The 15,692-nt window shown below is 39.8% G+C and overlaps 1 protein-coding gene across 1 annotated transcript in view; it reads left to right on the top strand.

Moving 5' to 3' along the window:
• The window catches only part of SLCO4C1 (solute carrier organic anion transporter family member 4C1), a 77,025-nt gene that overhangs the window by 53,972 nt on the left and 7,361 nt on the right, over positions 1 to 15,692 (top strand). Inside the window, exons 8-11 of the mRNA XM_040421585.1 lie at positions 9,193 to 9,388; positions 10,520 to 10,679; positions 12,944 to 13,137; positions 15,569 to 15,633. Coding sequence (XP_040277519.1) covers positions 9,193 to 9,388; positions 10,520 to 10,679; positions 12,944 to 13,137; positions 15,569 to 15,633 — 615 coding nt within the window. The remainder of the gene's footprint in view (positions 1 to 9,192; positions 9,389 to 10,519; positions 10,680 to 12,943; positions 13,138 to 15,568; positions 15,634 to 15,692) is intronic.

Here is a 15,692-nt window from a genome sequence, read left to right as displayed (position 1 = left end):
ACAGACCAAAAGTTTGGACACACCTTCTCATTTAAAGAGTTTTCTTTATTTTCATGACTATGAAGGCATCAAAACTATGAATTAACACATGTGAAATTACATACATATTTACAAGTGTGAAACAACTGAAAATATGTCATATTCTAGGTTCTTCAAAGTAGCCACCTTTTGCTTTGATTACTGCTTTGCACACTCTTGGCATTCTCTTGATGAGCTTCAAGAGGTAGTCCCCTGAAATGGTTTTCACTTCACAGGTGTGCCCTGTCAGGTTTAATAAGTGGGATTTCTTGCCTTATAAATGGGGTTGGGACCATCAGTGGCGTTGAGGAGAAGTCAGGTGGATACACAGCTGATAGTCCTAATGAATAGACTGTTAGCTGCTTTTTTCTTGCCATAATACGAATTCTAAGTAAAGAAAAACGAGTGGCAATCATTACTTTAAGAAATGAAGGTCAGTCAGTCAGCTGAAAAATTGGGAAAACTTTGAAAGTAAGGACTATTTGACCATGAAGGAGAGTGATGGGGTGCTGCGCCAGATGACCTGGCCTCCACAGTCACCGGACCTGAACCCAATCGAGATGGTTTGGGGTGAGCTGGACCGCAGAGTGAAGGCAAAAGGGCCAACAAGTGCTAAGCATCTCTGGGAACTCCTTCAAGACTGATGGAAGACCATTTCAGGGGACTACCTCTTGAAGCTCATCAAGAGAATGCCAAGAGTGTGCAAAGCAGTAATCAAAGCAAAAGGTGGCTACTTTGAAGAACCTAGAATATGACATATTTTCTGTTGTTTCACACTTGTTTGTTATGTATATAATTTCACATGTGTTAATTCATATTAAACTTTTGGTCTGTACTGTATATATATGAGCTGACTACATAGAAACATAGAATGTGTCGGCAGATAAGAACCATTTGGCCCATCTAGTCTGCCCAATATACTGAATACTATGAATAGCCCCTGGCCCTATCTTATATGAAGGATGGCCTTATGCCTATCCCATGCATGATTAAACTCCTTCACTGTATTTGCAGCTACCACTTCTACAGGAAGGCTATTCCATGCATCCACTACACTACAATATGTCCTCTTGTATAAGCTTTTCTTCTTTTAAATATTCTCTCCTCTTTTACCGTGTTGATTTCCTTTATGTTTTTAAAAGTTTCTATCATATCCCCTCTGTCTCGTCGTTCTTCCAAATTATACATGTTAAGGTCCTTTAACCTTTCCTGGTAAGTTTTATCCTGCAATCCATGTACTAGTTTAGTAGCTTTTCTCTGAACTCTCTCCAAAGTATCAATATCCTTCTGGAGATATGGTCTCCAGTACTGCGCACAATACTCCAAATGAGGTCTCACTAGTGCTCTGTAATGCGGCATGATCACCTCCCTCTTTCTACTGTTAATGCCTCTCCCTATACACCCAAGCATTCTGCTAGAATGTCCTGCTGCTCTATGACATTGTCTGCCTACCTTTAAGTCTTCTGAAAAAAATGACCCCTAAATTCTTTTTCTCAGATACTGAGCTTAGGACTGTATCACTGATTTTATATTCTGCTCTTGGGTTTTTACGCCCCAGGTGCATTATCTTGCACTTATCAACATTAAATTTTAGTTGTGGGGGATTCAGTCAGCACAACCCTGTATGCAGGTGCATATTGCTATGGCGAAATACATATACAAACGCAAAAACACAAATGCAATCGCACTCTGCAACCAGCACTCTGCTCTGCCTCTATGCTGGATGTTGAATGAGGCATTGGTGTACATTTTGGCCAAAGCGTAATAAGCCACTAACGACGTCATAGAGGCGACCTTGACGTGGTGAGTGACTTATTACGCTTTGGCCAAAATGTACACCAATGCTTAATTCAACATCCAGCATAGAGGCAGGGCAGAGTGCTGGTTGCAGAGTGCGATTGCATTTGTGTTTTTGCATTAAATTTCAGTTGCCAGATTTTTGAACATTCCTCTAGTTTTCCTAAATCCTTTTCCATTTGGTGTATCCCTCCAGGAACATCAACCCTGTTACAAATCTTTGTGTCATTAGCAAAAAGACACACCTTACCATCGAGGCCTTCTGCAATTTTGCTGATAAAGATATTAAACAATATGGGTCCCAGAAAAGATCCCTGAGGTACCCCACTAGTAACAATACCATGGTCTGAATATACTCCATTGACTACAACCCTCTGTTTACTGTCCCTCAGCCACTGCCTAATCTATTCAACAATATGGGAATCCAAGCTCAAAGATTGCAGTTTATTGATAAGCCTTCTATGTGGGACAGTATCAAAAGCCTTACTAAAGTCTAGATAAGCGATGTCTACTGCACCTCCGCCATCTATTATTTTAGTCAACCAATCAAAAAAATCAATAAGTTTGACATGATCTCCCTGAAGTAAATCCATGCTGTTTTTCATCTTTCAATCCATTGGATTTGAGATGTTCCACAATCCTCTCCTTAAGTATGGTTTCCATTAATTTCGCCACTATTGATGTCAGGCTTACTGGCCTATAGTTGTCCGATTCCTCCCTACTACCTTTCTTGTGAATGGGCACAACATTTGCTAATATCCAATCTTCTGGGACGACTCCTGTTACCAGTGATTGGTTGAATAACTATCTAATGTAATTGAATAAGGATCCAGATGACTCAGCAAAGCACAGAGCACAGCAATGACACTGCTATCTCTCTCAGAACTGCAAGAAACAGCATAAAATGGCTGCTGGGGAGTTTCCTATATAATAAGGGGTAGGCAACTTTCCTATTGGTTGCTAGAGATGTTGCTAAGCTCAGACAAAGATATTGAAGCCTTCTCATTGGCCCACAAGCAAGAAGCAGTGAGGGTACTGATGAAAAAAAAAATCTAGAATATTCGTGATTACGAAGATATAGCACTATATTCTAGATCTTCGCGAATTATCGAAGTGCCGATATTCGCGACAAAAATTCACGATTAGAATATTTGCGATCAACACTAGTTAGTAATATTTCCTCTCACCAAAGCAAAGTCTCTTTCTCTCCCATAAACTGGTATAATACCCTGCTGACTGACTTCAGTGCACGGTCTTGTAGATTCTGGACCTTCTAACTGTTCCTCTCTAAAGCACTTTAATGCAGCAGTTGTTCTTTAATTGTAGAAACCTCAGAGGTGATGATTCTCTGAGCCCTGATGAGTAAGCACATGGAGGTCTTCTTTCTTTCTCAGGTAGCACAGAACAACAACCAGCAACTGTAACGGGGATTACGAAGGTGCACTCGGTCCCCCATTACCTGCAGACCTGTTGCTTAGCTTTGGGAATGAGGATCTGTGTTTGACCTCATTCCCAAGGCGGCGTTACTAGCTGGGGGGCTCTCTGCTCCTAAGTCTGCCTTGAGCGCCGAGCTGATCACTCGGTGCTCGACTGGTTGGTCTGTCGGTCATGTGATGCTGGCCACGTCACATGACCCTCACTCCGAACTATAAATACAGGCAGCCTGCTGGCCACAGGTTGCCTGTTAATTTAGGTTCCACCTGTGATTTGGTCTTTCCTGGCGTACTTACCTCCTGCTGAATTCCTGACGATCCTCTGCCTGCTCCTTGTGTACTTTGCTGCTCTTCTGGTATTTATGACCCCGGCTTCTCCTGACAATTCTCTGCTTGCTCCCTTTGTACTTTGCAGCTTTCCTGGTATTGACTCGGTCCGTTCACGTCCTGTTGTTTGTCTGTCTGTCATCCCTGCACTTATTCCAAGTTAGGGATTGCCGTCCAGTTGTCCCCTGTCATTAGGACTCGCGAGGCAAGTAGGCAGGGCCAGGGGTAAGGGTGGAGCGCCGTGGTCACTTCCCTTCCCCCGTGTGTGTGTGTGTGTACGCGACCGTTACAGCAACTACTCACCAGGTCCATCTCCTGGCCTACTAATGGATTGAGTCAAGCTGCACAGTTCCATGTAGAGTGGCTTACTCTGTTGCCCTTATCTCCTGTATCTGTACACTTGCAGGCAGAGGAAGAATTTGTGATTAAAAACCAAATTACTAATGATTTTTTTAAATCATATAATACAGTATATGCAATTAAATAAAAAAAAATAATGAAAACTCTCCTAGCCTTTAATTAATTTTCACTAATTTACCATTTGTATCAAATTGGGCCAAACCTACTAACTCTTTTTAAAATGGTTAGTAACTTCCTAGAGGATGGTGATCGTGCTTATCTTCTCTGTAATCCCATACCATTCCTTTGTGAAACTGAGCTTTTTTTCAAGCATGTCTGCCTAACTGTCCTTACTGGGCTTATCACAGACAACCCCTTTTCAATTTGGAGTTGGCGTGTCAAACAGTTGATTGCTAAGTGCATACTTACCAACATTTCAGTTGGTAAAATCAGGAAATATAAGCCCCACCCTAGAGAATGCCTGAAACCCGCCTGGAAACACTCACTTATATGGATGGGGGTTTTGTTAGCCTTGTTCATTTTCGGTCCGGGACAATGTAAATTTGCCGGGGCTGTCTCTGAAAATCAGCAATATCCCAGAATAGGGTTATTGCATAAGGGTAAAATTGTTATAATATTGTATTGTTGAATGAAATGTTTTGATTATATGTGTTTGCATACCTAGAAGTATGGTATGGATAAGTCAGGATTAACAGCCTGTAATGTATGTGAACACATGTAAGCTGCAGAAGATATATGGTTGAGAATTTATGATGAAAACCATTTTACATTTATAATTTTTTAATAACACATGTGATTCAATAAAAATAAAATGATGCAAAGGTGTCCATAGTCTTTCAAGTGTTTCTTGTTTTTTATGAAAGAAAATTACAGATTGAGTAAAGGCTCATGCACACGAGTGTGTGTGCCCCGTATTGCGGACCACAAACAGCGGGTCTGCAATATACGGGCACCTGCCGTGTGCGCTACCTATCATGGATGCGGACCGATTGACTTGAATGGGCTATCCTCAAGACCACTTCTGTGGGCTTTCGGTCCGTGCCTCCGCACTGCAAAAACATTGAACATGTCCTATTTTTTTTGTGTTGTGGACTGTCTCTAGTGGGTCGTAAACTGGCGTGCACTTGGACTGTCCCGTGCTTTGCGGACCGCTGTTTGCAGACTGCAATATGGCCACAGGGCACACACACTTGTGTGCATCAGACCTAAGTCTAGTATATTCAGATTTAACCCCAACTTTTATTCTCTTCTCTGTTCTGTGATGATGAAAAACAAACTGAAGGTCTCAGTTTACAGTTGTTCATCTATTTGTAAAGAACATTAACACTGCGATATATGGTATGATAGGAATGACCACATTTTTGGCAGATGGTCAACAGAAATACAACACTAATACGGAAGTATCTGAACAATGAACCACAGAACAGTGTGACCGTCTCTTATTAGCAGGCTTTAATGTTATTTAAAGTACAGGATAATCTGTGTATAAGAACTGCTAATGGCATTCTCACATTTCCATGTAAACATTTTAGCTGATCTGTAAATGGCTTACCGTATATTGATTTTGGCTTATTTAATAGTTATTTTAATGATGCAACTCCATAATAAATCTCTGATTAACTGATGCCCATTTATATGCCAGCCCCACCGATTGCAATAGCTCTGGCTGCTGAATCAGCTCATGTTGGCAGGAGAAGTTGGGGATACCCACATGATTTCCATGCAAATGTAGCATTAAATGGCATCCATTTCCAGGAGTTCTTTGCTCTATTTAGTACAGGGGGACCTCCCTGCCCCAGTGCATATATGCTTTATTAAGGTTTATGGATAAGGCTTATCTTTTTGAAGTACTATAGCCCTCCACTCTATTGCCTTGCTTAATCTTACTACCTCTAGTATACTGTAGTTTTGGTTAAAGTGGAGGTCTATGGCTACAAAATGTCCTGTAGGCATGTTATGGAAAATGCAGTTGTAATAAGATGAATGTCCAGTAGGGCCAATGTATTTCTATGCAGTCTAGGTGACCCTAACAAAATAGTAAAAAAACTCAATCACAGCTATAATTTAGCTGACACATGTATTTAACCACAAGAAGAGCCTTAGATCAAATGTAGAGATGTTGAATCAGTTTTCTGGGTTTAAAATGTGCAGCAAATCGGAGAGACTTGCACAATGGAATAGCAATGGAAATTTGTAATTAAAATAATTCCTGGATTACACACTGTAATCAGATAACACAGCACATTGTTAGAGAATCGGAGAAGTTCTTAGAGAGCAGTTTCGAGTTGAACAGAATATTTTAATATATTTTGAAATTTTATCAAAAAGACATCTATTAAATTTAAGTGGACCTGTCAAATTTAACATGGTATCTGATCTGCTGGCTTCAAGTTATATAGCAGGAGGAGCTGAGCAGGTTGAGAGATTCAGTATAACCTGTTCATGTAAAGTTCTCCTCTATCTAGGCTTCGAGGTCAAGTGGGTGGTTATATCTATGATTGATAGCCTTACCCGGTTCTCTTTAAATGTATTATTTTGTAATCATGCTGAGTAAATTTGAATCAATTACTGTTGATGCATATTTATGCCTATTACTACACTGTTGAAGAAGGGTGCAGTGTATATAAGAATGTTCTCTAGTGCTAGCTCCTGTCTACCTCCCATCCACCCACACACAAAATGCTATTAAATAGGTCCTGTACATGCCAGACAGCACATGTGGGAAATACTATTTCACTAAAAGTTCTTACTTACTAATTACTTTTAGTAACAGTTCCAAGATTTAAAACAACCATCTAGCCCCCCTATTATTATGTCTTGTTCCCCTCAGTATACAGTATGTGTCAGTTACTTGATAATCCGTTTTTTTCTCAATCTGTATTTCATTATCATTCTACCCGTGCTGTAATTTGTCAGTTTTCCATGTACTTACTTCTAGTAAGCCTGGGAGGCAGAGCTGTAGGGTGGGCGTGGGGGGTGTTGGGGGATAAAGGGGGTTGGGAGGATGGTTTTAAGAGCATCAGCCTGAACCAATTATCAGACAAGAGGTGTGTCTTAGACTATCCCAGGATCCCTATAAGCATCATAGATAAACTGCAGTTACAGATGACATCTCTGCCTAAAGGAAGCTGTGCTAAGAATATAAAAACACAAGGATCGAGATCTGAGGTATAAGTACAACCAAGGATGGTATAGGATTTCTTCCTATGAGGTCAGAAAAACCTTTCCCAAAATCAGCTGATCCTTCCCTATCATGGCTAGGTCTAAACCTTTATTGTAACTATACAGATGATGCACTGAGTCAGAATTCATTTTAATTAGAGATATGCAAATTGATTCTACCAATTCAGAATTCATCCAAAATTTCCCCATAAGGGGTACCCCATCATTAGGCATCACATAGGCTTAGTGTTCTTTTATTTTTAGAAGGAAAGCTAATTTGAATATATTTCCCAGAAACCCAAATAAATGCAAATTAAAATTCCTTCCAAAAAGAAAAGAACACCAAGCCTTTTTTTGAAAGGAAAGCTAACTTGAATATCTTTCCTAGAAATTCAAAGGTATGCAAATTAGCTTTCTTTCCAAAAAGAAAAGAACCATAAGCTTACCTGTTGCCAGCAAATGTAAGATATGTCAATTTGCATATATGTTTCCTAGAAACTTAGCTGACTACAAAACTCCTCATGCATAGTAGGTGGTCTCCCTTATGTGAAAGAACACACCAAAGAGCACCTTATCTTATGCTAGCAGATGTAATATATGCTAATTTGCATATACAGTACAGACCAAAAGTTTGGACACACCTTCTCATTCAAAGAGTTTTCTTTATTTTCATGACTACGAAAATTGTAGATTCACACTGAAGGCATCAAAACTATGAATTAACACATGTGGAATTATATACATAACAAACAAGTGTGAAACAACTGAAAATATGTCATATTCTAAGTTCTTCAAAGTAGCCACCTTTTGCTTTGATTACTGCTTTGCACACTCTTGGCATTCTCTTGATGAGCTTCAAGAGGTAGTCCCCTGAAATGGTTTTCACTTCACAGTGCCCTGTCAGGTTTAATAAGTGGGATTTCTTGCCTTATAAATGGCGTTGGGACCATCAGTTGCGTTGAGGAGAAGTCAGGTGGATACACAGCTGATAGTCCTACTGAATAGACTGTTAGCTGCTTTTTTTTGCCATAATACAAATTCTAAGTAAAGAAAAACTAGTGGCCATCATTACTTTAAGAAATGAAGGTCAGTCAGTCAGCCGAAAAATTGGGAAAACTTTGAAAGTAAGGGCTATTTGACCATGAAGGAGAGTGATGGGGTGCTGCGCCAGATGACCTGGCCTCCACAGTCACCGGACCTGAACCCAATCGAGATGGTTTGGGGTGAGCTGGACTGCAGAGTGAAGGCAAAAGGGCCAACAAGTGCTAAGCATCTCTGGGAACTCCTTCAAGACTGTTGGAAGACCATTTCAGGGGACTACCTCTTGAAGCTCATCAAGAGAATGCCAAGAGTGTGCAAAGCAGTAATCAAAGCAAAAGGTGGCTACTTTGAAGAACCTAGAATATGACATATTTTCAGTTGTTTCACACTTGTTTGTTATGTATATAATTCCACATGTGTTAATTCATAGCTTTGATGCCTTCATAGTCATGAAAATAAAGAAAACTCTTTGAATGAGAAGGTGTGTCCAAACTTTTGGTCTGTACTGTATGTTTCCCAGAAACATAGAGCAGCATAAGCTGGACTACAAGACTAAAATACTCTTCATGCATACTAGGTGGTCTCCTTAATGAGAAAGAACACCCCAAAAAGCACCCAAGCTAACCAGGGTAATTTTCTCTTGAGACACTCAGTGCTCTTGACCTTATGGAAGGAGAGCTGGCTATTGGGATATTCAGGACACATTCTCATCTTCTAGGACTTATATTTTTCTATGATATTTGAGACAAAAAATGTCCCAGGAGTCCTAAGTATGTTATATACAAACTTTCAGAGCAATGGTATTATATTTGATTTAGGTATGATTGAGTTGGACCTGAATTGAATATTTCGAAAACTTTGACAAATCAGAGAGTAAACTAATTTCAGGAAGTTTGCTCATCTCTAAATTGCGTGCATGAGCCTGGGATACCATGTGTCTCATTTACATGAGTGGGTGTAATAATTGTTATTTTACTCATTTTGAAAGTGATATAAGAATTATCTTATCCATCTGTCTCATATAACAGCTGCCTTCCTTCTTTGTAATTTACAGGTGGCGTACTGATTCCAGCAGCAGCCATTGGGCAAATTATAGGTGGCGTAATTGTCTCAAAATTCAAGTTTAACTGTAAAAATATCATACGGTTCTCTATTATATTATCATTTGTATCACTGGCCTTGGCAACCGTGTTTATATTTGCTAAATGTGGAAATGATCCATTTGCTGGTGTCTCCGTGGCTTATAATGGGTGAGTTGGTCTTCCAATATTCAGTGCATTGTCTGGTGGCTCGCTAGCATGCTAAAATCTGCAAATCTGTTAACTATGCATATGCCTCTATGTCCCAATTTTTTTTTGTCTTTGTGTTTAAATGAACATGTTTCCACTTAAAATTTTTACATGAAATTGTAATACATAACTTGTGAGGCCTTTAATACATAACTTGTGGACCTTTAATTGTTTATGGGAATCATTTATTTCAACATGGACCTTTTACTCTTTTTCTATGTTTTATTTTAACAAATCATGTTACAATGATATAATAACAATTTTCTGTAACTCACACTGTGATCCTCCCACATATATGAAGGGTGAATATACACAATTTTTGGTACATTATTGGTGTGTTTCAATTAGAAAAATGGGCAGCCAAAAAAAGATCACATAACCACAACAAATTTGTGGTAGAACATTTTTTAATTGTGTCAATGAAGATAAACTCTATTGTAATTAAGATGCTCATGAATTATGGTTTCCATCCTTTTAGAATCCATAATTTACCACCTTCTTCTAAAATTCAGCTGACCTCCCTGACTTCTGTATTGCAGTTAGGCCTCATGCACACGACCTTGGTGTGTTTTACGATCCGAAAAATCGCGGATGGGTACCGTGTGGCACGGACAGCCTTCAATATAAATGCCTATTCATGTCCGTAAAGCGCAGACAAGAATAGGACATGTTATATTTTTTTAGCGGGGCCATGCAACGGAGCAACGGATGCGGACAGCACACGGAGTGCTGTCCGCATCTTTTGCGGCCCCATTGAAGTGAATAGGTCCGCATCTGAGCCGCCAAAACGGCGGCTCGGATGTGGACCAAAACAACGGCCGTGTGCATGAGGCCTTAGTGTGATTGGTCACTCCAAGCTTAAGACTCATTCAAATTTTAAAATCCCCTAAACACATTTGCTCTTAATTAAAATATCCTAAAAAACAGTTCTAGAAATTATGGCGGCAAATCCCCTTTAATGATGGTAAATTACCCCTTGTAGATGAAGAATATGGAGGCATATTGATACGTGGGGTTATACTCAACTGAAGTTCATGGAAATAATTGTATATCCTGTAATTTTCTTCACTTTTTGCTCTTTTGTATTATTAGGAGTGACAACGTAGGTGATTTGGTGGCCCCATGTAACAGCAACTGTTCATGTGCCCGCTCATTTTATGACCCAGTTTGTGGCGCTGATGGAGTGCAGTATTTTTCAGCATGTTATGCAGGATGTAGTTATCAAGGTGTGTCCAGTGATGATGCTGCTAAGGTAGGTTGTTCATGTTGTGTTTTATTTTTATTTTACTTTTCCAAATTACTTGTTTTAATATTCTTGTCCATAGAAAAGAGTATTACGGCATAGAAAGGCAAAAACTTCCCTTGAAGATCCACATAACATGTTCTGTTTGTGCAGTGACAACAGTACTCTGCTCACCTAATGGCCTTTAGTGGCTGCATGTCTGCCGCCCCCTTCCCGCCAATGGGATATCCAAAGACAAAAATTTTCCAAAGTGAGACAGCACTCTAATTTGCAATGAAGAATCAATTAGTTTATTATTCTTCCAGCCAAATCGTGCATAGTATTTCCAAGTACCTACAGTTGCAAAGTTTTGGGCCATATAGGTACCTTAGGCCCTTCCTCAGGCTAAGATAATGTAGCCCATTTCTAACGGCTGGAGCCTGAGGAAGGGCCTTATGTGCTTATATGGCCCAAAACGTTGCATGAAAATACTATGCTTGATTTAGCTGGAGGAATAAACTAACTGATTCTTCATTGCAAACTGGAGATCTATCTCACAGTGCCACATAACATGGCCAGAGATAGCGTCTCTATAACTGATAATGCCAATTACAGTTATAGAGCCAACCACTGTGCCACCATTGCCCCATAGTATCCCTCTTACAGAACTAGCCATAGTAATACACCCACTGCTTCCTTGTTTTACACACAGAACTAAAGTCTAAAGGGGAACAGTAGTCAGAGATAGAGGGTCTATAAGCAAGAAAGATAATCCTTAAACCTGTCAGCAGGATCAACCACATTAAGCCAAGCATACTGACTCGTAATGTAGATCCTGCTGATTAAAATGATACCTGTCTTGTTATAGTATTCCCAAGAAAAAAGGCTGGTATTCTTTATAGACATGGGGGCTTAAAGCTGAGTAGCTGAAGTGCACTGAGGGGCTAGGTCCTGCCCCTCAGTGCACTGAAGCCCTAATTTGTATAAATAATAAAATGGTTCAACTGATTTTCACAAGGCAGGTATCATTTTTAGCAGCAGTGTCAAACTTGTAAGGCAGCATGCCTGGTATAATGGGATTGATCCTGCTGATGGGTGCTCTTAAAAGGTAATTATCTACATATGTTTTTTTTATTTACTAAAGCCAGTTACTGACATATATACTATTCTTTTCATTTTTTTATATTTCCAGATAGATATTTTCATTCTATTTTCTGTACATGATTATGTGTACAGCCATCTTCTTTACAGCAGTCACATGGACAGAGGTAACTGGTGTCTGATAATGGCTCACTGGAGGAGATTATAAAGGGCTATGCACCAGAAGTGTGGCATGAAAATGTTCAAATTATGTGACTTTTTATAGTTGATGCCATGCTCCCCCACTTCTGGGTGGAGCTTGATGGAAGGAGATACGGCCCAACAAATTTACTATAATTTACACCAGAAATTGGTGTAAATCATGGCAGAAATCTATGCAAGCTCATTGTTGGCAATGGCATAGATATGGGTTTCTGTCCTCTGGATGGCCAGAGATGTGATAAATTTATTAAAAGGCATACGCCTCTTAATAAATTTGGCGCATTTTACTCTAGTGGAAATATTATTAAATCCACCCACTTAGTTCTAGGCATGCTCTGTGGCCTATGAAGAGGTCACTGTGCAGGGAGGAAGAGGAGGTAAGCTCTAACATCTATTTGTTCTAGATGGCTCCCACTTTCCAATAGGGGTATCTAGTAGTGCTGCAGTAGCGCAGCAGTGCCGTAACTGCTGCAATTTAAAGCTACTGTTGAGTATTAAATAAATGTGTCACTGCACTCTGACTATTCCCCCCTCTTTTATATCTTACCTGGTACCCTGTGTTATAATACTTGCAAACACAGTGTAAGTGAATTGACGGTTCAGCTGCTCTCGTCTTTCTTCCTTCAGCGGTCTTCCTCGCGCGTGTGTCTGGGTGACTACTTCTGTCTGGTGCATACTTTCAAGGGTTCGTTTTACTTGCCTTGGAGTCCTTGATGTACTCTCGGAGGAGTGCCATCGGCCGTGGCACAACTCCGAGATCAGAGGTCAAAGACTCCAATGCAAGTAAATCTAACTCTTGAGAGCTCTAACATCTATTGTCAATGGTGCTTTAATAATAAAGGTATTACCTTTCATTGTTACCATGCCTAGGATGATCAGATGACTGCTGAGAAGATGCACCATCGGTTAAATACCCGACATCCATAATACTAACATTTCAGTTTAGTTTATAGTTTGCTTTTTAATACAAAAATATTATTTTTGTCTTACAGATTTATACTAATTGTGAATGTGTCGGGAAACCAGTCCGCAATATAGCACAGTCTCTCAGCTTAAATGTTTCAGATGCTGCCCCTGGAAAATGTGAAACCTCATGTAATAACTTGATATTATTCATGGTGTTTTTCTTTTTTGTTGTTATAACCACCTTCATGACTGCCACTCCAGTAACGATGGCCATCCTCAGGTTAGTAATAGTTTATGACACATATTTGATTTGATTTGATTCAACTTTATTGTCATTACACATGTATAGTACAGGGTAGCGAAATACAGTTCAAACTTATATTGAATGGTACAGTATATACTTGAATTTATGTGCCATACATACTGGAGATTTCAACTTTTAAACATTGCTCATATAATAACTCTTTCCCATCCAGTTGGCCACTGTTCCAAATTAAATACAGTCAGGTCCATAAATATTGGGACATCGACACAATTCTAACATTTTTGGCTCTATACACCACCACAATGGATTTGAAATTAAACAAACAAGATGTGCTTTATCTGCAGACTGTCTGCTTTAATTTAACAAGTGGGAGGCACATATGCAAACTGTTGTAATTCCTACATCATTCACCTGATTTGGCTGTAAATGCCCTCAAATTAAAGCTGACAGTCTGCAGTTAAAGCACATCTTGTTCGTTTCATTTCAAATCCATTGTGGTGGTGTATAAAGTCAAAAATGTTAGAATTGTGTCGATGTCCCAATATTTATGGACCTGACTGTAATTTTCTAAAGGACCCAGGAGAATACAGTGAGGGTCATTTATTTTAGCTCTATTCCAGTTTTTATCAAATTGTGCAACAAAATCTGAGACTTTATAGCTTTTTAGAGAATAGAATATATGTCAGTAACTGTCTTTAGTAAAAAAAAAGATATATAGATAATACATTACTTTAAGGAGCACCAGTCAGCAGGACCAACCATATTAAACCAGTTATGCTGCCTTATAGGGTTGATGCTGCTCATTAAAATTATACCTGTCTTGTGAAAATCATTTGAAGACACTTATTATTTCTAACCTCTGTGGAGTTCATTTTTACAAGGAAAATGCAAATAAGATGTGACATCATAAATTGTGAATGGTGGATCCTGTGTTATTTACATAGTTGAGTCACATTATTATGACCACCAGCTAATATACAGCATAACCGCCATGTGCAGTAGATCCCACAACTGCAGGAGAGTGCGTGGGAGAGGATCCATTAAGTTTAAATCTCGGGAATTAGGGGACCAGGGTAATACTTGGAAGTATTGGTCATGCTCTTCCAACCAATGTCAGACACTTCTAGCCACGTAACATGTTGAATTGTTTTCCTGGAAGATCCCATCCACCTCAGGAAAGACAATCAGCATGTATGGGTGTACATGATCTGCAAAGATGGATTCATACCCAAATCAGTTGAGAGTGGCTTCCACATGAATGATTGGGCCCAGAGAATACCACAAAAACATTCCCCAGATCATAAAGCTACCACCACCAGCTTTTGTCCTTCCAGCAATGGTTGCAGGGTGTTTTTTCTCTGACGTGCCAACATCCATCCGTTTGATGAGAGAAGGCAACCGTTTGGCAATTATCATAGATCCAATTCTGATACTGCCGTGATAATTGAAGCCTTTTCTGCCAATGCAACTTATTAGCAGAGGTGTAATGACCATCCATCTGCTTCGTAGCCCCATAGTAGTAGGGTTCGCTGATCTGTTTTAGAAATACTGCCACTCTTGGCCCAAAAGCCAATGATCATACCTCTTTGCAACTCTGATAAATTGCCCATTTTACCCATGAGAGGGATTTTGTCATGGAAGTACCGAGACATGCGGACGTCCCTGCGACAGTGAGTGGCAGGAGATCTTTGAGACTGGCAACACGTGGTTTGAGTTGACATGTTTACCTTGTGGATCAATAGGTGTCTGTGTTGTTTCTGGTACTGGCCACACTCTTAACCTCCAGGTGTTGCCATAGTGATTCCATTACAGCACCACTTATGGTGCCAGCCACAGTGTCCTCATTACAGCAGCAATATTCTTATGACAGTGCCTGCCACAGTGCCCCCATTACAGAGCCGGCCACCGTGCCCTCAGCATCCGTATTATTGTATCAGCTATACGGCTGCATTACAGCGTCAGCCTCACCGTCTCCGTTACAGAGCCAGCCATAGTGCCCCTTTACAATGCCAGTCAGAGTGCTTCTTTTCCTGAACTACAGCACTTTTACACTGCACACAAAAATGCAAGGTCTGGCATACAGGACAATTATACAGATGGAGCAGAGTTAGCACTCAAACTCTTAACTCAAATTTCTTAAATCATCGTGTTATCTTGAAACAAAAGCCATTGAAAAGCAATTGAAGGTGTTTGCTTAGTTTAGATAACACATCTCAGAAATCTCAGAAAGCATGAGTGTTAACTCTACTACATCGGTATGTGATAAGGAAAAAAGATAGCGGACAAAGAGATGGTAAGGTGCTGGGATGTCCACTGTGATAGATGAGACCTAAGAAGAGCAAAATGTACAATGTACAATGTGTTCAAATTGTTGTTTTTGGGAACACTTAAAAATATCTTTAATATGTTATGTAGTCTTCGAGGCAATAACAATTCTTTCTTGCAGGTGTGTCCCCGACAAGCAGAGGTCATTTGCGCTAGGTGTACAGTGGACATTTATTCGGTTATTAGGTATATACAGTTACATTTATGAACAGATTTAAAGAATACTGATATTGTTGGAAAGGCAG

This window comes from Bufo bufo, chromosome 2 (genome assembly GCF_905171765.1).
Source record: "Bufo bufo chromosome 2, aBufBuf1.1, whole genome shotgun sequence".
Taxonomy (NCBI): Eukaryota; Metazoa; Chordata; class Amphibia; order Anura; family Bufonidae; genus Bufo; species Bufo bufo.
The sequence above is the reverse complement of the archived record's forward strand: the minus strand, read 5'-3'. Positions and strand labels throughout refer to the sequence as shown.